Raw genomic sequence first — 25,736 nt, forward strand, 5'->3', positions numbered from 1 at the left:
GTACTCACATTTAAGCCAGCCTTCTTCCAATAATAGTTGCTATACTGGTTAATCATACACTTCGTTTTTTCCTTAAACTTTTCTTCTGAGTCCATAGACCACCAAGGATCCAGGTTTCCATTTTTATCATATTTTCTACCTAGCAGAAAGGAAAGATAAAAGATATTGGTGTTATTTATGAAAACTAAACTATTCATCTTTCCCCTCCCTCACCTTCATAAACTTTCAAAATATAGTCACAGCAAAGGACACCTCCTGAGAACAGCTCCTGCATTCTCTCCAGTGTCACAGGTTAATTAGCAAATTTTAGAAATGAGATTCATCCATTTTACACATGTACCAGTCTTCTCCAATCTTGAATCCCCTCTTTTCACCTCATCAGACCCAAAATGTTCTCTGGGTCATGAAATGGAGTGCTTTCATTCAGAATCCAATTCTAAACAATCCCTAGGAATAATGGAATCACCCAGTGAGTCATCTACGCCACAGGACAACAGGCCTGTAGGAACCAGTTTCCTTCAAGTTGCCAAGAACCAAGAGACATATAAACCTTCAGTTATGAATCATCCCACAGTGATCACTGTAGCTGAAAGACCCATCTGTCCTGCTTGGACAAGGAAGGTTACTCTCAAAAGAGTACTTGGAACAGAAATGGAAATCTCCAAGACATAATGGGAATAAATGATTAGTTCTACATGATTTCTTGGTACAAGCTTATTTATTCATTTTCTCTATACCCTTCAAAATAACAGTCTGTGTGCTTTTATCTGCTATATTCAAGGTTACTACTGGACTCAGGACATAGGTTTTTGTTTTCTTAGTTTTGTGCCAGTCCTGGGATTTGAACTCAGGGCTTGAATGCTATCCCCAAGCTTTCTTTATTTTTAATATCATTTTATTGTTATTATTAAGGTGTTGGACAGAGGGGTTACCCTATCATAAGCCCTGATCTTTCTTGCTCAAGGCTAGTGCTTTACCACTTGAGTCACAGCTTTACTTCTAGCTTTGTGGTGGTTAATTGGAGATGGGAGTCCCATGGACTTTCCTGCCTAGGCTGACTTTAAACAGTGATCCTCAGATCTCAGCCTCCTGAGTAGCTAGAATTACAGGCATGAGTCACTGGTGCCTGGCTTCAGGACATAGTTTTAATTTAATTATACAGAGAATTTAGAGCTTTTTATACATATATGTCTATATACATGAGAAGTATACATGAGATAGATAACCATACCATGAAACTAATCATGTTTTTTTGCAAAAGACGGGATGGAGCCAGGCACTAGTGGCTCATGCCTATAATCCTAGCTACTCAGGAGACTGAGATTAGAGGATCATGGTTCAAAGCCAGCTTGGTCAGGAAAGTCCATGAGAGTCTTATCACCAATTAACCACCAAAAATCCAGAAGTGGAGCTGCAGCTCAAATGGTAGAGCATTACCTTGAGCACAAAAGCTCAGAGACAGTACCCAACCACTGAGTTCAGGACATAGGACCAGTACAAAAAAATGGGGGGCGGGGGGAATGAAGGAGGAGCGATAGTAATACAATGGAGGGAGATGAACTTGTTCAAAGTATGCTGTACATACTTATGAAATGAGACCCCTTTGTATTACTAATGGATGCTAATTCAAAATTAAAATTTTTAAAAGAGTCTATAAGGAACCTCCCCTCAGCAAAGATATTGCGACAATGCAAAGCTCTTTAGTAAGGCTACATGCTAGCAATACCACCTCTTGGGATAATATGGAATCACTGTCCTCCACCCACTAGCCAAATGATGTGTATTTACTGGACGGGTATTGGTTGCCAAGTGAAATTGCCATAATTAGCTTCTGTCCTTTAAGACAGACTCCAGAAGGCCTCCAGAAGCTTCAGTGGGTGGGGGAGAGAAATAACATAGGGAAAAAAAGACCCCAAAGCAATCTATCTCCACTTATTTTTGCTTCTTAGTTGACTCTTATCAGTTCTAACATCCTAAAGCAGAAAGCCTAGCTCTGTTGAGTCAGATGACTACAAGGCAGCTACATGTTAAATGAGGGGACAAAAGAAAAACTAAGTGATTAAGGAGGGGCTATTGGAGTGTAGAAAGAACTATCCAAAAGAAAAAGAGCACAAAGGGTCTCTAGCCCTTCTGTAAGCATCCAGAAAAGGGTTCCAGAGACACTATAGGCAGGAAAGAGGTCCTCTTCTAGACAATATTGCCATAGGCCAAATGAGGTCTTGAGACTGCTTGTAAATCACTGTGTGGGCGTGGATTTGATAGTAATTTGACACCAGTTCATAAGCATCAGATATATTTTCGTGGCTTTCCAGTAATAGTCCAAAGTTGGAAAAACCAAGAATGCTGATTAGAAATGAGGGCTCACAAGCTGATTATTTCTTTAGTTTAGACTATATTTTGCTCTTTCCTTTTGCTTAAAAGTTATCAGGAGATACCACATGTTTTGCATTGTGCATAAAACAATATTCTATTAAAACAGTTTTAAACAAGTATTGTAAAAACAAACTCTGAATATAAGCCAGTCTAAAGAAGAACAGAGATTAAGTATTACATAATCCTTAATATTATATGAAAGAACTAACCATTCACATCACATACAATCATTGGAGCAAAACTCTCCCCTCTAGGGATAACATCTCAAGATGGTGAATTTAGAGAAAACAGCAAGCAAAGAAGAGAAGCTACAATGCAATTCCTGTGAATATGTTGCCAGCTCTGGCAATCATGATCCAAATACAAAGGTAATTTCAGTGAAATTACACATTTTTTCCATTGTATCTTGATTATCAAGGGAAAACTAGTTTACTTATTGCAAGCTATTACAGCAAGACATAGGGGAAAGTTTTCAATCAGCAATCAGATTACTTTGGGTAGTCTTTAATCTATGATGATTCTACTATGCAATTATAGTAACAATTAACTCATATAGCCAGCATTATTAGAATAGCATCAGCTTATAAAATTAACTAGTACTTACCATTATTATCAAATCCATGCGTAAATTCATGTCCAACAATTACTCCTATAGCACCATAACTCAGAGATCTGTAATAAATACGTAATTTGGAGAAAATTATAAACACGAATCTGAAAGCATAACCAACTTTAATTTTTTAATGAAAAGCCAAGATATATTGTAACAACCATAGTAATAAAAATCTGATACCTATAAAACTATAAAAATCTGTAAGTATATACCCTTCTAATAAAAATGAACAAAGAAAAAAATAAATTTTCACATTGTCATTGTAAACTTTTTATAGGTCTTAGTCTCCAACCCCTTTATGTAACAGAGATAATTCTGAAGTCCCTTCCACCCCTAAAACTTCTGTGATTCGATCTCTATGCTAGTGATATTTTATATTTATGAACACCTAAAACGGGGCTTGAAAAAATCCTGTCAGTAAATATTCTATTTATTTGTTATCTGAGAACTTGTTGAAAAGTCACTATAATCTTAGAAGTTAAATTGTTTTCCAAATGTAGTCATAAAAAAAGGAATGGAACAAAGATTAAAAGGGATCACTCTGTTTTCAAAAGTAGTCACGCTCCTCTATTTCTGTGGCAGATAAGCTGACAACTGAATAACAAAGATGGCAAAGCCTTAATCAGATTTGGAAAACATATTGCATTATTTTTCCCCTCTTCTTAAGGAGCCTGTGGTAGATTATCTACAATGGTGGCCACCAATAACTCCATTTGTCCTGTGCAACATGTTCTCCCCTCCCATAAGGAAGTGATCTATTTCCTTGACCTTGAATGTGGATTGACCTTGGGACTTGGAATCAATAGAATACAAAGGAAAGACGGGTTTGACTTCAGGGCCTAACTCTTAAAAAGCCTTGCAGTTTTCATTCTTCACCCTTCCTTACTCGCCGTATAAAGAAACTGGACAACTCAATTGGAAGAAAAGAAGACAAGAGACACAAGGAAGAGGGAAGGGCACTGCCAGGCCCCATGCATTAGTTTCAGCACAGTGAGTGACTGAAGTCATCTAGTATCCTCCAGTCCTACAGAGCTGTTCCAGTCAACACCATTCAAAAAGGAGACAAGCTGTCTCAGCTTGATCCTGCCCAAATTGCAGAATCATGAGCCCATAAATGGCTGCCTGGTATGCTTTGTTACATAGTACTAGACAACTGAAACAAAACCCACACACAGTATATGAAGAAATCAGTAATGGATTTTCTGTGTGTGTGTGTGTGTGTGTGTGTGTGTGTGTGTGTGTGTGTGTTTATGTGTGTCTAATATTTCCTGTCTCAAGCATAATTTTCTTTCCTTTTTTTGAAATAAGTACCAATTTATTATCTTAAATGCAATTCTTTTTTCCCATGTTTTTATTAACATCAAGTACTTGTGCAAGGAAATTTCATTTTTAAATGTCCGTATGCACACAATGTACCTGATCACACTCAACCATCTCCCACTTCCCAAACAAATCTTAATAACCTTTGTTGTTTCATTTTCACACACATATATAAAGTATTTTTACCCTATATCTTTTATTTCACCCTCTCCATTTGGCCACTATCACTTTCCCTAATCCTTCTATCCTGTATTATTCAGCAGCTTTCAGTGAGTTTTGTTTTGCTATCTTTGCTAGATCTCAAAGATGAACACAAGTAAGCACATAAAAGATTCATATGTAAATCACATATAACTAAATATAAATATACTTCATGTGGGGCTGGGAATGTGGATTAGTGGTAGAGTGCTCACCTAGCATACATGAAGCCCTAGGTTCGATTACTGAGCACCACAAGAACAGAAAAAGCTGGACGTGGTGCTCTGGCTTAAGTGGTAGGGTGCTATTCTTGAGCAAAAGAAGCTCGAAGATAGTACCCAGGCCACGCGTCCAAGCCCCAAAACTGGCAATACATAAATAAATAAATGTTACCAAGTTTATTCTGTCAACATGAGATTATCTGACTAAAGGGGAATCAGGATTTAAATATATATGTGTATATATATCATGTATATCATTATATATTATATATAATACATTTATATAAATATTTATCATTGTAGGATTTGAGATGATTGAGGTATGCAAAATGTTAGAAGGTGAACTGTGCCAAAATACAGTGCATCTGTGAATGAACAGGGCAAAACAAAACTCAACTATGATTGACATGAAAACCAAACCCTTATCTATTTGGTCAATATTAAGTTCTCTTACCTAGTATACAGTCAGAAAGTTTATCCTTTAACTACTTGCTAATTTACTTTACCATTTCACTCAAGTGACAGGCCTTTATGTAACTTATTTAAATCATTTAACCTGTGCATGAAGATTACAATTTATTATCCTTAGTGTGCAGATACTTCATAAGATTTGTAATTATGCTAAAAATATTTCACAGTTGGCTCCTGAAATGCCACATCAAAGTCATCCAGCAAATAGATAGGACCCAGAACTGGAAGGAACAGAAATTTTGAAGCAACATGTTATTACAGGACATAATGATCCTTAACATGCTAATTGTTTGTCTCAACTATACCCAAGAAAGTGCTGTAAGATTTAATTTTTCCCCTTGGTGGCAATTCTTTCCTTTGTTATTTCTTTCCTGCAAGGTAATTTGCATTTGAAAAAATACTTCCTACTGTTTTTCCATCATTGAAAACCTTCATTAAAGAAGTAAGAGTAAAATTATGCATCTCAGTCACACAGCTATGTAGCAGTGTGGGAAAAACTTGTAATTTTACATAGTGCTAATTTTTACAGCAGTAACTATCACTGTGCACGCAGTAATATTTCATTTTTCCAGATTTTTCAGTCCTGAGAATGAGTAACTCAGTCCTCTCCAAACCTCAGTCAATGCTGTTGTCTGGTTGCATTAAAGAGACAAACAATGGCAGGTTATAGCAACTGTTCTGCAATAAATGTTTCTTAAAGAGGGACAGGTCTTACAATCTTCCTATTTGCAAAAGGAAATCAGAAAATTCAAAAAATGATTGAGGCATCCTAAATTTCAATGTTCTGTTAAAAAAAACACAATCTTTTTGACAAGAGACAATGTGAAAGCAGTTTTATATGACTGAGCTTAATAATGATGTTTTGTAACATTAAATATCTCCCTTTTGTTTTATCAATGGGCATTATTTAAATTAGTATGTCATGTCATAAGAAATTAAACTTACATACCTTTGAAAATCCTAGAAATTGGTTAGAAACCAGAAGATTTCCTATACTGAAGATTTAGGCTTCCAAAAATCAAATGAGGAAAGATGATAATTTTACTATTTATTTGTTTCCTCTTTTGTTCATATTCTCTGGTAGGTTTAGCACTTTCACAGAATTTGCTGCCAATAATAAAAACAAGAATACTGCTCTCTGGACTCAACAATGATCTCATACTCTTAATCAACTTTCTGCCTGAAGCAGAAAATCATAAAAATCTCTGAGTGAGAAGTGACCCCAGGGTCATTTAGTTCAACTCTTTAGAAGTGTGAGCTTCTTTACAAAAACTTGTTTGAGGTAGGCCTGGTGACACTCACTTATAATCCAGACTATAGGGTAGATTGACACAAGAGTTCCATGTCAGCCTGGGGAACTTAGTGGGATCCTATCTCAAAATAAAATTTTCCAAAAAGGGTGGAGCATGATGACACATGCCTGTAATCCTGGTACTTGAGAGGCTGAAGCCAAAAGATTCAGACTTCAAGAGTCTCTGAGTTACATGTCATGACCCCCAACTCAAAATTCCAAAACCAAACAACGATAACCCATTCAAAGACCTTAAGATATCTGCTTAGGATTCCAGTGAACAAGAGCCCTTGCTTCTGAAATACCACATGACTTCTTTGGGTGGTTCTAAATGAAACAGCTATTCCTAAAATTAGTCTTAAATTTCCTTCCTGTGTCTTCAATCTATTGGGCCAGTGTAATCTCTAGCTGAATGTCTGCTGATTCCCCTAAATATAATCAATCATTTCACCATCTTAATTTCTCTTCAAAAATATGAAAGCAATTACAAGTTTCCACCCTCAAAATGTTCCCAAGTTCTCTCAATTCTTTGGAACTCTAAACCGGTCTTTCTCAAAGCATAGGAGAAAGAGTTTAGGGGCCTCTGAGTTAAACTCACTTAAATAGCTTTCTTTCTTACAGAACTTTTGGGAAATGAGTATTGCGATTCTCCAAAAAAAAAAAAAGTAAGGATGACTGCTGTTTCATGGAACATACACATTTGGGAAATGTTGTTTTAGTTCATTTGCAATCCTGCTTGTTTCCTCTGGAAAATATTTGGCTTGTTCCTGCCTTCATAATTAGAAGTTAACATATGTGAGAAGAAATAGTACCCACTCTTTTGGTTCTGGTGGCTATCTATCTGTTACTACATAATAGATGGATGTATGAAAAACCAGCTCATGAGCACTTCCAACATCTCTATATCCCCAATGCAAAATACTCAAATGACATTTAAGAGCTATCCATTGAGTGGATATCTATCTCAATAGAGGATGAGTGGCTTTAGTGAGGACAGGAAACTCTTCAGGAAAAAATTACAAATCTTTCTTCCATTCAAGTTTTAACCTTGAATCACTTACAGTAGAATTGGCAATAGCATTGATTTCTAAATTTCTATGACTATTTTTATGTCAGAAAATCACACTCATTGACCCAATAAACAAATCATTGACTCAAGAACATCCAAATTTAACCCAACTATTTCCAAGGCTCCACCGACATAACCACAATAAGAGAATCTCAATTCAACTGTTAATGATAAGCAGAACCGGTGAATTCCATGACTCATTCAGTTTGAAGTGATCTTAGAGAACAGCTTATACTTTTAGTTTTAAAGAAAAAATATAATGTATATATAATATTTAAATATAATTTCTAATTTTAAAAATAAAAAAATTTGATTCCAAATTGCTGAATGTTACAGAATACTACACATGGTATAGTATTAATACATTTGGTTAGAGGAAAAACTGGGAGAAAATGAGGGAAAGGTGACACTGTTTAAGAAGACATGTACTCACTACCTGACTTATGTAAATGTAACCCTCTGTACATCACCTTTACAACAAAATTGAAAATTAAAAATATATTTTGTTAAGTATAGAATTTGCATTTATTCTAAAATAGTGCTTCCATGCAGTGGGCTTTATTAATGCTGCCATATCTGCTCAGGATTCGTCATGTCACAGCATACTAATCTAATTACTTCTAAATGACAGATTACTTTCTCCAGCCATGAGAAAGCTAATGGCCTAGGTTGGGAACTGCTAGTAAGTTAACATCCATCAGTGAACAAAGTAGGAGCCCTCAGTCAATGGTGGAGCATGATCTGGAGGACAAATACCCCAGTTCTGCTATCTCTGAAGCATGTTATATAGTTCCCAAGCCAGACTGAGTACCAGTTTCCCATGCAGATGATTGGGAGGTAGAATAACGGCTTCCAAAAGATATCCTCATGCTAATTCCTAGAACCTGTGAAAATGCTGTTACTTGCCAAAGGGGAAGTAAGGTTGCAGATGGAATTAAGGTTGCTAACCAACTGACCTTAAAACAGATTATCCTGGATTATTTGGGAGGACACAATATAACCATGAGAGAAACAACTCAATGAAACACTTATGTAGTTAGTTTACATTAATAAAAATAAAAACATTTAGAAATTTAAAAACTGAGCTAAGAATTCTCCATTTTAGCTGAGTTGAATACTTTTATTTTGTAAAAGACTACATGTGTACTTTTTGCTAGAACATTGGAGATATTCAAAATAAATTTTGAATAAAACTTTTAAGTAGCAGAGAGATGAGATTCTAAAGGAGATATGGTCATGGATCTTTACAGATAGAGAAAGAAGGCCAAGGGCCACGGAATGTGGGACCCATTTAAAAGCTATGAAACAAAGAAATCAATTTTTCCTAGGGCTTCCAACAAAGAAATGTAGTCCAGAAGACACATTGATATTAGCCAAGTGACACTTAGGTCGGACTACACAGCTGTAAGCTAAGAAATTAATGTCATCTTAAGCCACTATATTGGTGGTAATTCCTTGGGGCAGCCACAGAAAACTCATAGGACACAATGTATTGGCTTCCTTCCCTCCATATCCCACTTCCCCACTGTTCTACTGGTGTTCCCTGGTACTACCTTCCAAATGAGCTACTTGCACTCAAATTCTCATCACAGAGGGAAGCTTCTGAGCAAGCCCAAGACAAACCCCTACAACATATTTCTTTGATTTATACATGTATGGGATCTCATGTCTATTTAATCTATATGATGATAAGTAAGTTGTCATATATCCAAACCAAACCACAAGAGACTCAACTTCTAAAATCAGGACTAAATTTCCCATGCATTAAAACACAAGAACCACACAAAAACATATGAGGAAGTGGTGGTATAATTGACAATGAACGCATTGAGAATTCCCTCTGTATATAGTAATTATGAATTATATAAGTTTACAATCTGTTCCTAATGGCTTTAAAAATATATTCTTAAGTCTAGACACTGTCAAGTTTGACCTGTTATATAGCTATGCAGGTTATATTTCTAAAGACAAATTTGGTCATCTTAATTGCTTAAAAACTTAAGTATTTTCTCTTGTCTATGAGTGCCAAAACTCCTCATCTGGCATTCAAAGTTCTAATATTAAACCTAAAGCTTTTTTTTCAGACTCAAGTTTCCTCTATTTCCAGTCATATGACACTTTGGTCAGTCAGATTAGACTTTTGTCCCTGTACAAATATTTTTCCTTCATTTTCTCATGTTGTTTCTTCCCCTGAAAAGGTTTTAGACTGCCATCTACTCAAACCACTGACACCTGTAATCCTAGCTACTCGGGAGGCTGAGCTAAGAGGATCACAGTTCAAAGCTAGGCCAGGAAGGAAAGTTAGTGAGACTCTTATTCCCAATAAACTACCAAAAAAGATAGAAGGAAAAGTTTGAAGTGGAGCTGTGGCTCAAGTGGTAGAATACTAACCATGAGAAAAAGAAAGAAGGAAGGGAGGGAGGGAGGGAGGGAGGGAGGGAGGGAGGGAGGGAGGGAGGGAGGGAGGGAGGGAGGGAGGGAGGGAGGGAGGGAGGGAAAGAAACAAAGAAAGAAACACTCGGGGACAGCACTCAGGTCCTGAGTTCAAGACCCAGGACTGGCACAAAAATGAGAAGAAAAGCACAAATTTATAAGCTGACTTTTCTGTCCAGCTATTCACTCTGGCAATAAGGGTCAGAAAACAAAGACCTCAGAGAAAACAAAAAGACAAAAGACGGGAAGAGTAGAATCAACCCATGTCTCCTTTCGGCAGAACAACCATTGCCTTTGATTCTTTGGCTGTGTATTCTACCCTTTGCCAAAGCAACATGATCTTCCCGGCTAATTTGTCAATAACTTATTTTCTTGGTAATTTACTCACCGAGGATATTCTGTTCCCCAAAAGAAAGGCTTCTGGAGCTCTCCTGCTGGAAATCCTTGGAGAAAGACACACAAAACAAGGTTCAACAGGGCTATAGAGAGAGTAATTCAATGATGAGTCTCTGGTTTGAGTGACTGCCTGAAGCTCCCAATTACCAACTTGAAAGGCACTCCTTATGGAACCAGCTCCCTCTAGGAGATGGAAATATCTAACTCCATTTGGAAGAAGTGCATGGAATCATTCCAAAGACACAGCTTGCACTGATCCACTATTGGCAGTGTCCAACCCACTGTGAACTAGACTCCTTCATACACAGAAAGTATATATGCTTCAGGCTGGTCAGCAGTTTCTCTGAATACAGAAAAGTTTGAGGCCCCTGGGCATACCACCAGTGCAGCCATACAAGCCTGACACACAGAAGGGTGCCCCACCTGGCTTAGTACACTGCTTTCTGTGTCTTGCTGGTACTAGGGCCTAACTCAGAACCCAGTGCTTCTTTTTTTTTGCTCAAGGCTGGTGCTTTACCATTTGAGCCATAACTCCACTTCCAGCTTTTTTTAAATTTGTTGGGTTTTTTTTTAATTGGAGATAAGAGTCTCATGGACATTTCTGTTTAGGCTGGCTTCAAAACGCAATCCTCAGATTTCAGCCTCCTGAGTAGCTAGGATTACAGGCGGGAGCCACTGGCACCCAGCTAGAGTCCTGAAATTCTGAAAATACACAGAATTTTTGTTTTTTGCCAGTCCTGGGCCTTGGACTCAGGGCCTGAGCATTTTCCCGGGCTTCTTTTTGCTCAAGGCTGGCACTCTACCACTTGAGCCACAGCACCCCTTCTGGCTTTTTCTATATATGTGGTGCTGAGGAATCAAACCCAGGGCTTCATGTATACAAGGCAAGCACTCTTGCCACTAGGCCATGTTCCCAGCCCCCCACAGCATTTTTTTTAATAGACAATTGTGTTAAGAAGTGAAAAAAGGGATGGAGAGGCATTGGGAGAAATGGAGGCGAATGATGAAAGGGGTAACATTAATCAAGAAACACTGCAATGAGAAAACTAACATGTTCAAACTCCTTTGTACAACTACTTAAGGATAATTTTTAAAATAAAAAGAAATGAAATAAAAGTTGGGGATGCGGCTTAGTGGTAGAGTATTCACATAGCATGCACATGGAGCCAGACGCAATCTCTAACAAGGAGGAGCAGGAGCAGAGGAGGAGAAAAGAAGGGAAAGGAGGAGGAGGAATAGGAAAGGAAGAAGGAAGAGGGAAAGGAGGGCAGCTAAGTTCATTCTACATACAAGCTACAAAATATGAACTGTTGTCGGTGCTGGGAATGTGGCTTAGTGGTAGAGTGCTTATCTAGCATGCATGAAGCCCTAGGTTCAATTCCTCAGTCCCATATAAACAGAACAAGCCAGAAGTTGCTTGTGGCTTGATGGTAGAGTGCTAGCCTTGAGCAAATTCAGAAGGTCAGGGTCAATTCCCAGGTCCTGAGTTCAAGCCCCAGTACTGGCAAAAAAAAAAGAAAATGAACTGTTGTTATTTCCATGATTCCATAGACCAGGTAAATTCTCTTGTATTTGCACTTGAAACTGGCATTGCACAATATAAGGATGAATGGTAAAACTCGTTCCAATAATGGCAAATTTCAGTTGTTCTTCTAATAGCAGAAAATAGCAAACAAGAACACGGTGATAAGTCCAGAGAGAGAGAGAGAGAGAGAGAGAGAGAGAGAGAGAGAGAGAGTAAAGTTTTTCTTTTTAGCACCTTCCATGGCAATGTTTTCAGTTTTCTGCATAAAGGGCCCTGCATTTTCATTTTCACTGAGCCCTATAAATTATATAGCTGGCTCTGGGGTTAGATGCATGCAGGAAATGCTGGCTTTGCCCTTGCAACTGCCCAGTAAATTTTGCACCCTGGGTCGATCCTAGGAATAATAAAATATTGCAGCTGGGAAGTTAAAGAATAGTAATGAGGAGGAGCTAGAGAGAGACGGAGAGAGGGGGGGAGGGAGGGAGGGAGGGAAGGGGAGAGGGGGACAGGGAGGGGGGAGAGGGAGAGCATGTTCTGCAGTGTCCTAGCCCACTTTGGAGCAGCTGCTGTAGGCCACATGAGATGAAAGCTATTTTATGAATTAAAACATTCCTGCCTCCAACTTTTTTTCTTCCCCCCTTCCATGGCAGGACACCATTACCGGGAGAAGTGAGAGAAAAAAACAAGCCTTTAATTTATAAAAGAAATATTCATTGTGTAAAAACTGTTATATTTGTTATATTTTGTTAATAAAAGCATAGTTTTAGGTTTCAAGGTACAAAAACTGAATAGTAAAATGGAGATGGATCTATCTAGTTGTTATTTCTTCCTGCTGCTTGTAAATAAAAGAAAATACATTGAATATGACTGGATTAGAAAGGGAAACCGTAATCTTCATAATTTCTACATTTCCATCAATATCTCTGGCATTTTTTTCATCAATAGTCCATTTTCCTTTTTATCGCCCCCCCCCCCCCCCCCCAATCCTGAGGCTTGACCTCGGGGCCTGGACTTTGTCCCAGAGCTTCTTCTACTCAAGTTCTACCACTTGAGCCGCAGCTCCACTTTGGGTTTTTGAGTCTCACCGAGACGTTTCTGCCTGGACTGACTTAGAGCCAGGATTCTCAGATCTCAGCCTCTGGGCTAGCTAGGTTTACAGGTGTGAGCCACTAGCACCCGGCTCATCCTCCTTTGCTTTCATTCTCTTTTTTTTTTGCAGTGATGAGGCTTGAACTTAGGTCCTGGGCACTGTCGCTGAACTTCTTTTGCTCAAGACTAGCACTCTACCACTTGAGCCACAGCACCACTTCCAGCTTTTTTCTGTATATGTGGTGGTGAGGAATCGAATCCAGGGTTTCTTCATGCATGCTAGGAAAGCACTCTACCACTAAGCCACATACCCAGCCCATCATCCTCTTTTTTTATTTTGGTATCACTTTTAGTAAGCCATTCTGATACATGTGTGTTTTACGATAAGTGCAAATGGACAAAAGAAGGCTGAACAAACACAGTCATTGCATTAAATATACATTGTGTAAAAAATGAAATATGTAACTTCTGGGAAAGTGAGAAAATGTGGGGGAACAATGGAACATTGGCTAAGAAGTATTATAGTCATACCTGACTTATGAAATTGTAACCCCTTTGTACAACTACTTAATAATAACAAAAACACCACAAAAAGATATAAGTGAAGATTGCAATGTTTATGTGAAAATTCAGTTTCACCCAATAAAGCACCCCAAAGCAATGATATTTCCTAATAATAGTGATTATCAACCAATGTGATTTAATTATTAAATCATTAGGACTTCCCTGCCTGGTAATGTGCCCAGCTGGAAGTCGTTACACCCATTGCCAATCTCTTTACAGGCAAACATCTGACACCTGCATAAGCCTCCATTTCTGCTTCTTTTGCTTTTTGGAGGGGCCCAAGACTCCAGTGCCATAGACATCACCTCACCCCGATCAGCTGTATCTTCTCAGTTTGGCAGGGCCAAGGAACCCAAAACTGATAAACAGCAGAATCTGATGCCCCTAGGCATGTTTGGCTGAGGAGAATAGATTAACAGTGTAAGCTGCATTTTTGGAGATGTCAACTAGTCAGAGTGATAGATGGAATCCCAACAGGGTCAACTCCATATCTTATCTCCTAAAGCGGATGAATTGGATTAGCAAAGGTGGAAGTGAAACATTACTATGTGGAAAGGGAATTCTTTTCCGCTTCCTCTTTTAACAGACTTTTCTTACATTTTCTCACATTTCTGTTTTATTGCCTTTTCCCCTTTACAGTTACCTACCACCCTGACACTTTGAAATCTTCTAAGTCAGCATACTTGTGAAATTTAACCACTGGCGTGGTAGAAAAAAAAACAATGAATTTGATAATCGGCAATATTAGCCTGGATGTCAAAAGTCCATTAGTAGGAATGGAAAATGTTGTAAACATTTGAGAGATCATTATATTCATCTCTGAATGCTTGAAATACCACTTAAAAATGAGTAGCTGTGTAATGATATGGGCAAAGCTCTTAAGAGATATTAAGTGGGGCTGGGAATATGGCCTAGTGGCAAGAGCGCTTGCCTCGTATACTTGAAGCCCTGGGTTCGATTCCTCAGCACCACATATATGGGAAACGGCCAGAAGTGGCGCTGTGGCTCAAGTGGCAGAGTGCTAGCCTTGAGCAAAAGGAAGCCAGGGGCAGTGCTCAGGCCCTGAGTCCAAGCACCAGGACTGGCAAAAAAAAGAGATATTAAGTGAAGAGAGATCTAAGCGGAGAAATTACATCTGGTGCAGTATGTAGAGTTTGTTTTGTTTGTGTATGAATATATACATGTACAGATAAACATATACACATGTACAAGTATGTATATACCTGTACATGTATACATAAATATATGTACAGATATATGTGCCTATATGTATAGATAGTCATGTATGCATGTATATATACATGTTGATATGTGGACATATGCATGTACAGATACACGTGTATTCACTCAGTTCTGCTATAACACAAGGTATTTTGTTATTAAAAAAAGACAATTTTTCCCAACATAATAAACTGGGACAATTGGACATTTGCTTCTGTACAATTCTATCCATAAAAAAGCAGAAAGTTGCACCCAGCTAAAGTGAGCCACACAGGAATATTCAAAATGTTCCATGAACCCATCCCAACCTGACCAACTGCCTCAGCCTACCATGTGGTTAACAAACCACATCCACCATATCTGGTGTTAAAACTTTCCTACCAATTTCCAATGACCCTCCATCCGTCACTATATAATAATCCAAAAGGGGCAGCCCTGCCAACTTCCATAAACAAGTAACAAGGAGAAGTACCAAATTCTTATAGCAGTATGACTTTTGTTATATAAGTCTATATAGTGCCATGATGTCTGTGAACACATGTCGTGGTAAAGCAGAACTGGACTGTAGACATATGCATAGTTCTGCACACACACACACACACACACACACACACACACACACACACACACCCCTGCCAGTGGCTCTCATATGCCATCAGTGACTCATCATATGCTTAAGAATCACTTAGAGGGCTTGTTAAATGACAGATTGCTGAGCATCACCCTCAGTGTTTCTGAGTCAGGATGTGCACAGCTAGGCTATGAATTTGCATCTCTAACAAGTTCCCAGGTGACAGTGGTATTGCTGGTTCAAGTACCACCCTGTGAGAACCACTTCTAAAGCACTGCACAAGTATACTCTGGAGTTCATTGCTGCATTGCTTATAATTGAGATCACGCTGAGAAGTGCTATGCAGGAAATGAAAAGAGAGGTCAATTTCGAAATTCTAGAATGGAAAATAATCCCTAAGACATGCATGTTAGTGGAATAAAGCAAGGTGTAGATATAAAGATGTAATTTGCTGACTACAGATATTGTCTATGAGTATATGTATACATGCATACACACACATATATGTGTCTATTAAATACATATCAAAATGATAGTAGAGTTTGGGGGTACATGGACAAAAGGGCTTTGGGCATATATACAATGTTTTAAATTTTGATTACCTAAAGCCCATCCACCTGTGTTATCAAATTTGAAAATATTTAAAAAGAAAGGTGCATATATTACAGTAAATTCTTTAAAAGCTATCCAAAATACAACCAACTATGCTTACATGGTATTATTTGGCCTGTGTATTTTTTCCCATTAGCAAATTCTATTCCTGTTTCAAGCAAAAATATGGATTATGTTTATATAATTTTAATGGCCAAAATTCTAACAAAATATTGGCCTCTATACATTGCAATCTTCATTATTTATTAGCAATGAATACTCTTTTTCAAATTTGCACCTAGGAAAACCACTGGGGCTTGCTCTGGTTTTCTACCTGGTCAACCTCTCATTTTTACTAGAATTTCTCATTATAACTTTTATCAGTGAATACTGTTGGATTTAATTGGAGTTGAACAAAATGCTGACTATAGAACTCACAAAGTGCTCTTATTTCTGGCATAATTGCCAAAGAACTGATCACATTTAGTGGATGATTACCCCAAGTTCAACTGTTTGACTTTTATAGTCATTAGATCCTATCCTAACTGTAGCAATAGCTTTCTTGGAGAAGTTAAATGCTTCAACGTGCCTAGGTTTTACTATTCATTTTTTATTGTAAAAAAAAATCACATTAATTTGACTCGTTAGTACAGACAAGTTTAGTGAAGAGAACAAAATGAGTCTACTATCCCACAGTACAGTTCTCCAAAACAACAAACTCAAGATTAGCAAATTCGGGACTGGGAATATAGCCTAGTGGTAGAGTGCTTGCCTTGTATGCATGAAGCCCTGGATTCAATTCCTAAGCACCACATATATATAGAAAAAAAGCTGGAAGTGGTGCTGTGATTCAAGTGATAGTGTGCTAGCCATGAGCAAAAAGAAGCCAGAGACAGTGCTCATGCCCTGAGTTCAAGGCCCAGGACTGGTAAAAACAAACAAACAAACAAACAAGATTAGCAAATTCTCACTATATAGAAATATACCCAAAAAGTAATAACCCATTCTATCCCCTCTGCTTCCTCCTGAACCCAGAATTTTTCCCACCACTATCTACGTAGTTTGCTTCACATAGTATTCAAATGTCACTTTTTCATTAGGGCTTTCCTCGCTGCCTTTTTTTTTTTTTTTTTTTTTTTGGTTAGTGATAGGATTTGAAACCAAGGTCTAAGCACTGTCTCTGAGTTCTTTTTTTCAAGGCTAGCAATCTACCATTTTGAGCCACAGAGCCACTTCTGATTTGCAGGTAGTTAATTGCAATTAAGAGTCTCACATGGGCTTTCCTGCCTAGGCTGGCTTCTAACTGTGATCCTCACATCTCAGCCTCTGGAGAAGCTAGGATTTACAGGCATGAGCCATGGGTGCCTAGCAGTTCTTAGTGGTTTGTCAAGGGATAGGGTGTTATTCTACCTAAGACCCACCACAATCTATAGTACTGTGCATTTTACTTATTTAGAATAAACAGTCAATCTTTCCATAACTAGAATTGCAGGTTCCATAAAAAGGCTATAGTTTCTTTTTTGTGTGTGCATGGCAGTCTTAGGGCTTGAACTCAGGGCCTAAGCACTGTCCCTAAGCTTTTGTGCTCAAGGCTAATACTCTATCCCTTGAACCACCTCTGGTTTTCTGGTGGTTAGAGATGAGAATCTCACAGGCATTCCTGTGTAGGCTGGCTTTGAACCATAATCCTCATATCTCAGACTCCTAAGTGGCTAGGATTACAGGAGTGAGCTGCCAGCAACTTAGTTGTTGTTTTTTTAACTTTTACCATTCTTTTATTATGAAACTCTCATGGCTAGAATGTCTTGCACATGGTAAGCATTCAATAAATATCTGTTGGGGGCTGGGGATATAGCCTAGTGGCAAGAGTGCCTGCCTCCGATACACGAGGCCCTAGGTTCGATTCCCCAGCACCACATATACAGAAAACGGCCAGAAGCGGCGCTGTGGCTCAAGTGGCAGAGTGCTAGCCTTGAGCAAAAAGAAGCCAGGGACAGTGCTCAGGCCCTGAGTCCAAGGCCCACGACTGGCCAAAATAAATAAATAAATAAATAAATAAATAAATAAATAAATAAATATCTGTTGAATGAGTGGAATTTGAATCTAATGAAGATCAAAAGGATGTTTGAGATAAAAGAATTACCTATAATTTAAGACTACATTTTACTTTCCCTGAACTGCCACATTAATTAGAAATAATACAAAATTAAATGTACAGGTCAGGAACATTGTCATATGGTAAATATTTTTGAAGCATTACATTCCAGAGTTTTATGTTATTTGGAAGTTTATTGTTTTTTATGTTTAGTAGTTGTTTGGTTCTAGATACATAATGTAAGGTCGCTGACCCAAACCTGTGGAAATACCATTTGACAAGAAGTTTATTGTTTTATATTGACACAAATGCTAATGTGTGTGTGTGTGTGTGTGTGTGTGTGTGTGTGTGTGTGTCCATACTGGGGCTTAAACTCAGAGGGTAAAAGGTGTCCTTTAGTGATTTTTGCTGAAGGCTAGCATTCTATCACTTGTTAAAGCTACTTCTGGCTTTTGTTTGGGGTGGTTAATTGGAGATAAGAGTTTCAAGGACTTTCTTGTCCAGTCTGGATTTGAACCTTGATCCTCAGATCTCAGCCTCCTGAGTAGCTAGGATTACAGGTGTGAGCCACCTACTTATGGCAATGTTGATGCTTTTAAGACATCCCTGAGTTGGACTCAGATATCTGTTCTTGCTATTTGGTTATACTTAACAAAAGGGTGAGCACCCCCTACTTTCATTGCCAGTCTTTAATGCTGAGAGAACTTGACTTTTCCCCTTTCTCTATACAATTCAAGCTCATCTAACATTAATAGCACTTTTTTTGCCAGTCCTGGGGCTTGAACTCAGAGCCTGGCTGCTGTCCCTGAGCCTCTTTGCTCAAGGCTAGTGCTCTTCCACTTGAGTCACAGCACTGCTTCCAGCTTTTCCTAAGTAGTTCATTGGAGATGAGAGTGTTCTGGACTTTTCTGCCTGGGCTGGCTTCAAACTGTGATCCTCAAATCTCAACCTCCTGAATAGATAGGATTACAGGCTTGACCTACCGACCAGGTACCTGGTTAGCACATCATTCTTAAATTCTACCTCTTGGTTCCCTTGGAGGAATTAGCATTATTCAAATTATTCAGTTACGATTCCTCCAGAGCCTCCAACAGAGGTGGCAATGCCAGGGGCAAGATTCAGCCTCCAAACAGGTATTACCTTGAGAATGTGTGGACTGATATATACACTCAACTACTGTTTCCATGTTTGCTGTATTTTCTTCTACAGCAAACCTAAACCTGGATTTCTCCCAATTATTGAGTAGGTTTCTGTCTATTTTGTCTCAGTGAGAATATTGGTGGTGATATTTTTGCTAAGGGCTGTGTCAGTACCTACTATTGCATTATTGGGTCTGCAAAAATAATAGGCTGTTTGTTCTTTTGTATGGACTTATTGGTGTATTGATGAGGCTTCATTCTAATACATGTTATGATCCTTATTTTTAAAAGTCCTAGGAGCTGTGCTTATATTACTGGGAAAATCCATGTATAAATCCACATTTCAGGGTTACTATGGTTGTATCATCCTAGCAATGTGATTATAATTCTTTGTAGTTTCCTTCTGTTTATATATTTGACTATCTTATGACTTGCAAAATAGTTTCTAATGCTATAGTTTGCTAAGTAAATATATTTCATAATCCTAAATTTGGAGATGTTAGTATACTTAAATATCATCATAAATATGACTGAGAACAGCTGGGTTTGGTTGTGATGATGCAATTTCTGTACACACCACAAGCCACTGCACATACTGAGTTCTTATGATGCGCCAATCAACATGAGCAAGGTTAAATACATGAACATCTTCAAGTACCTAATATTGCACAAAAGGCAAGGTCTATCATTAGACAATCTTATTTTTTTCAAAGCCAAAACAAGAACGTTAATGTTAACCTGTGCCAAGCTCCCTAAAGTACACTTGTTTACATTAAAATATGTTTGAAGCCAGGTGCTGGTGGCTACTCAGGAGGCTGAAATCTAAGGATTGTGGTTCAGAGCCAGCTCAGGCAGGAAAATCTGTGAGACTCATCTCCAATTAACCATTATAAAACCAGAAGTGATGCTGTGGCTCAAAGTGGTAGAGTGCTAGCATTAAGCATAAAAGCTCAGGGACAGCACCCAGGCCCTGAGTTCAAACCCCACTTGGAAAGAGAGAGACAGAGACAGAGAGACAGAGACAGAAAGAGAGAGAACGAGCAAGAGGGGGAGGGAGAGAGAGGAGAGAGAGGGAGGGAGGGAGGGAGGGAGGAAGGAAGAAAGGAAGGAAGGAAGGAAGGAAGGAAGGAAGGAAGGAAGGAAGGAAGGAAGGAAGGAAGGAAGGAAGTTGGAAACTCAGTAAAAACATACTGGATTTATAGAAGTACATTTTTAAAGGGGTCTTGGCAGAGGGAATATGTCTCCACATGTCTACACTAATGGGAAGAAGACATAGTTCATACGATCAATTGGACTGTGAAGTAACAGGTGGTCTGTAGACCAGAAACCACCTGGACACTAGTTAGAACTGCAAATGATTGGACCCTCATCGAATCTACTGAGTCAGGGACACTATCCCTCTAGGTTTTTCTGCTGCATGCTAAAGTTAACACCCACTAGTTTACACAGGATAACTATTGTCAATCTGTACATTGTAATCCCTATTCATTTTTCCTAGAAAAGATACGCATACCCCAGCCTCTGCCCCAAACCTATTAAGATACAATCTCCAGAATGAAGGCCTCAATGTAACTATTTTTAAAAGCCCTACAGGTGATTCAAATATGCAAATAAAGAACTGTTTATGTTCAAGTTACCTCAGCCATAACTCAGCCCTCCTGTCTATTCTAATTTCTTCACCTCTCACGACTATGAGCACAAGATACAATTTGTTGTCATGAATTTTTCCAGACTATACTTGCAAAGATTAAACTTTATAGGGCTTATAAATTATGACCATACTAAAGGACAAAAATAGCTGTAATCACAAGTGCTTTGGAAATTCCAGGACATATGATTATTAAGAGAGAATGAGTGTTAACATCTTATTCAGGATTAGTTCTTGTAATCAGATATGCTAGACCACATTTTTCTAGAATCTGAGTGGGTTGCATCAGTTGAGACATGAAAATTGCTGCAATTACAAAGCACTTTTGGTTATTTTTTTTGTTGTAAAAGGATTTCATTCCCACCATTGCAAAGATTAATAGTTTTTCTCAAGTTGGCATCTTGCAGTAGTTTGGTGAATGCCAACCTTTCCCTTTCCAGAAAGTATTGAGTTCGAACAGCTGTGATTCCTGTCAAGGGATTCAGCAAGATGCCTTAGCCATCTGCTGCCTTCCTGCAGGTAACCTCCTGCCACCACATCTATCAGCCTAGAGCAGACAAGCAGAAGTAGCTTCGAAAATCTGCCGTCTATCTTGAAGCCTTCTTTACTAGCCCTTCTATTCTTTTTCTTCCACAATTATCTTAAACCTAATAAACACAATCCACACACCTTTAGAAAAGGGAGTACCTGTCCTTATTCAACCAGAACGGACAGAAGCAAATCCTGATATATGAGATGTGTCAGTGCTAAAACTGAAATGGTCCCAAGGCAGCACAGACAAAATGAGCAACCCCACCTTTATCCAACCAAGTGGGACCTCTTTTGCATTTGATTCCAGGTTCAGAGCTCAATGCTTCCCAAATTTGACATCCTGCTGAGAAGTTTGGTGGTTAACTTTTGTTAAAATATAAATTGCTGGGCTGGGAATACGGCCTAGTGGCAAGAGAGCTTGCCTTGTATACATGAAGCCCTGGGCTCGATTCCCCAGCACCACATATATAGAAAATGGCAAAAGGAAGCCAGGGACAGTGCTCAGGCCCTGAGTTCAAGGCCCAGGACTGGGAGAGAGAGAGAGAGAGAGAGAGAGAGAGAGAGAGAGAGAGGAGAGAGAGAGAGAGAGAGAGAGAGAGAGAGAGAGAGAGAGAGAGAGAGTCAGTCCTCCCAGTGGGAAGATTGGCATTGGAGGATTCTTTTTTTTTTTTTTTTTTTTTTTTGGCCAGTCCTGGGGACTGGACTCAGGGCCTGAGCACTGTCCCTGGCTTCTTTTTGCTCAAGGCTAGCACTCTGCCACTTGAGCCACAGCGCCCCTTCTGGCCATTTTCTGTATATGTGGTGCTGGGGAATCGAACCCAGGGCCTCACGTATATGAGGCAGGCACTCTTGCCACTAGGCCATATCCCCAGCCCAGGATTATTTTAATATATATTTAATATATATTATACATATAATATATATATAGCTGAGTCCAAGCCCTAGAGATTCTGATTCCAAGGATGGGGCCAGATAATATCCATTCATCACAAGTAGGGTCCATGTTGCCAGTCCAGGTGCTGCACTTTGAGAATCAGCACTATATTTGAGTATTTTACAGGAAAACAAAAGCAATACTAATTTCCCCTTACTGTGAAGCTTTAACAGACACTTTCATACAGATCTAGGTATTTGAAAATAACATTTGTAGTAGTAATGTTCAGTTCAGACCTTGGAACACATTACATGACTAACAGATGCTTGTTTGGGTCTACTGAACCAGGTCTGGGTAAGAGAGAATGACCTAAAAAATTAAAATGTGCCAGGCGTCAGTGGCTCACACCTGTAATCTTAGCTATTCAGAAGGCTGAGATCTGAGGATCATGGTTCAAAGCCAGCCTGGGCAGGAAAAGTCTATGAGACTCTTATCTCCAATTAACCACCAGAAAACCAGAAGTTCAGCTGTGGCTCAAGTAGTAGAGCACTAGCCTTGAGCTGAAGAGCTCAGGGACAATGCCCAGGTCAGAGCTCAGGCCCCACAACAAAAAATTAAACTGTTAGTACCATTTCTGTTATATCAATCACATGGATAGAATGAAGGAAGGGAGGGAGGGAAGAAGGAAGGAAGGAAGGAATAAAGGAAGGAAGGAGGAAGGAAGGAAGGAAGGAAGGAAAGAAGGAAGGAAGGAAGGAAGGAAGGAAGGAAGGAAGGAAGGAAGGAAGAAAGGAAGGAAGGAAAACTTGTCTCATTCATCTCCTCCCACAGCATCTTCAAGATACATCTCATCTCAAGAGAAGTCAGAGACTGTAACCTCTCTGTACATCAGTTTGATAATAAAAATTTGGGGAAAAAAAAGAGAAGTCAGAGATGCTGCCCTTCAAAATCCTTAAATGGGTGTACCATTCAATGTAGTAACTCTTTCACTTATAGGAATTTACCCTAAACAGTCTCACATTTAGACCAAGATCAAGACTTAGCCACAAGATTCATGTGACCTTTTGAACCTCAGAGGATGTTTTCCTTTTTTACAACAGTGAAACATCTTAAATGTCCATTGGGAAAAATTTAATAAATTATGGTGCGTTTATTTGGGGAAATGTATGCATGATGACTTCAAAACAGACTAAGTGGGGAAAATATTCATGTTACCATGTTCAGGGAAGAATGTTTGGGCGGGTTCAGGTTCAATTTAAATTCTAAAATATTTATAGTAAATGTAAATTGGAGCAGTAGTCAACAAAATTATTAGCCATAGCTACTTTTTAATGATGATATTCGCTTTTTAATTTTTATCTTCTCTGAATTTTCTAAATGTTTACAAGAAATATATACTATTTTAGAAATAACAGTAAAAGCAATTGATTTTTAAAGGGAGGACAAGTGCATCAAGGCAAATTAGTGAGATCACTCCTAACTTCCTGTCTCCCATTTCCATGGCTCTTTGCCAGGCTCTTGATACTCACCTGACTTGGGCTCTTATCCAGGTAGTTCCCAGAGAGCACCCCACTCACACCTTGTCTCTCCAATCAGATTAATTCTGATAAGAATTCTGTGCTTTCTATCACCAGTCCTGCAGTCAACCTGCTAAATCTTCTGGATGGGAAACTATATTCACAAATGCCTCACAGACAGCAAATCGGATCCTTAGGCATCAGTCCTGGGCTTCACTACTCAGGGGAATCCTATAAGACTGCAGGGTTTCACAGTTGACAACCCCTTTATTTTCCCATGACACTAGCCAGAACACTATTGGTTAGCTGCCTCTTTGGCCAGCCTTCAGAGACTGGGGGTAGGGATGATCTGTAGCAGGATCTCCAGATTTGTCAGCTAGATCAGGAAGAAAATATCTTAAAACACATGGTAGCCAGGATTTTGCTAAGTGCAGCAAACTCTTCAACATTTGCTGATGATTTAACTTCAGCTCTCTTAGCAAACTTTCTCAATCTCATTGCAAATGTTTTGAAGTAAACAATTTCTTAACTTCCTTCCACTCCCCTCTATCCTAAAGATCCAAGATCACAAGCTTAGCCAAAGGGTACACAGAGAGCAGCTTGCTTGGATACAATAATGAACCAGTCCATGCCAGAGAATCAGCAGGGCCTGGACACCATCCAACGTTCTGACCCTCACCTACTTCCAGGCTGTTCCCACCTCCTACAATATCTTCTTTCCATATCAGAAGCAATCCCGTCACTAGTGAAATGCATGAGAGCATGACACCACCACTCTCGCATACTTCCATTGAAGTGCCAGACTTTGAAGTCAGGCCCCACTTTACCACGTGAACCCCACTTTACCATGTGAACCTGAGATAAGCAGGCCCTGTGAGCAAACCCAGGACAAGCCCATTAGGGCCCAGCCAGTCAAGAACTCTAACCACTGGGAATGCTTAACTCTAACCACCCCAGAATGCCTCGAGCCCTGAGCCAACCAGATTTGTACCTGTGTCCTAATCTTGCTTGCTTGAACACCTGATTGTTGTAACTTTGTTTTTTGCCTTTATAAGCCCTGTGGAATCACAGCTTGGGGCTTCCTCCTAACCTCCGCTGTGTCGGTGGGTAGGACGAGGCCTGAGTTGCAGCTCGCTTAAATAAAGCCTTGCCTTGCTTTTGCATTTCGGAATGTCTGAGTCTCGGTGGTTTTCTTGGTGGTGGTTTCGCGACTTGGCACAACATTTGGGGTTTCATCCGAGATGGCCCCAGAGACCCCCGAGACCCCAGACTCCGAAGGTAAGAAAATAGGGCTGTTCATTCTGTGTGTCTGTGTCCGTGTGATTCGTAGTTTTGTTTTCTGTTTTGGCCAGCCGCTTGAATCTGAACCTGTAGGTAGTGAAGGACCAGCCGGAGTGGACACGCTCGTATGGGCAGTCCTGGAGAACTTGGAGAACCTCAAGCCCTCCACAGGGGGCTCAGGCTTCCCACTACCACCCTGAACCTGAAGGACTGGACCGGGAGGCCCTTCTAATGGGTTCCCGTCCAGTCCACTCTATATTCGGGGTTGTCTGGTCCGCTCCTACACAGGAACAGGAGAGAGCCTCAAGACTGTGTGGTCTGCCCCCTCACAGGGGCAGGAGAGACACAGTGAGACTGTGTGGTCTGCCCCCTCACAGGGACAGGAGAGACACAGTGAGACTGTGTGGTCTGCCTCCTCACAGGGGCAGGAGAGACACTGTCGGACCTGTAAGCCGCGGCTCCCTAAGTCTGTCTGTAAGTGTTGTCTGGTCTTTGTGCCTGTGATTATTTTTGTGTGTTTCTTGCGCTGTGCCTGACTGACAAACGGATGATGGGGAACATTCCTTCCACTCCCCTGGACTTGACTTTAGCTCACTGGGAAGATGTACAGGTGACAGCCCACAATCAGTCAATCAGTGAGAGTGTCTGCAAAAAAGAACTCTAGGGGGACCCCCACCCAGCCTACTTAAGCAGAAAATTGTTTGG

At 39.6% G+C, this 25,736-nt stretch overlaps 1 protein-coding gene across 1 annotated transcript in view; it reads right to left on the bottom strand.

Annotated features, from left to right (window-relative positions):
• Window positions 1-25,736, bottom strand: part of Phex (phosphate regulating endopeptidase homolog X-linked) — a 217,686-nt gene that overhangs the window by 17,378 nt on the left and 174,572 nt on the right. Inside the window, exons 16-18 of the mRNA XM_048335888.1 lie at window positions 10,378-10,432; window positions 2,978-3,045; window positions 9-139 (exon numbers count right to left, since the gene is read on the bottom strand). Of these exons, the coding sequence (XP_048191845.1) occupies window positions 9-139; window positions 2,978-3,045; window positions 10,378-10,432 (254 nt within the window). The remainder of the gene's footprint in view (window positions 1-8; window positions 140-2,977; window positions 3,046-10,377; window positions 10,433-25,736) is intronic.

Source organism: Perognathus longimembris, chromosome 28 (genome assembly GCF_023159225.1).
Source record: "Perognathus longimembris pacificus isolate PPM17 chromosome 28, ASM2315922v1, whole genome shotgun sequence".
Classification (NCBI taxonomy): domain Eukaryota; kingdom Metazoa; phylum Chordata; class Mammalia; order Rodentia; family Heteromyidae; genus Perognathus; species Perognathus longimembris.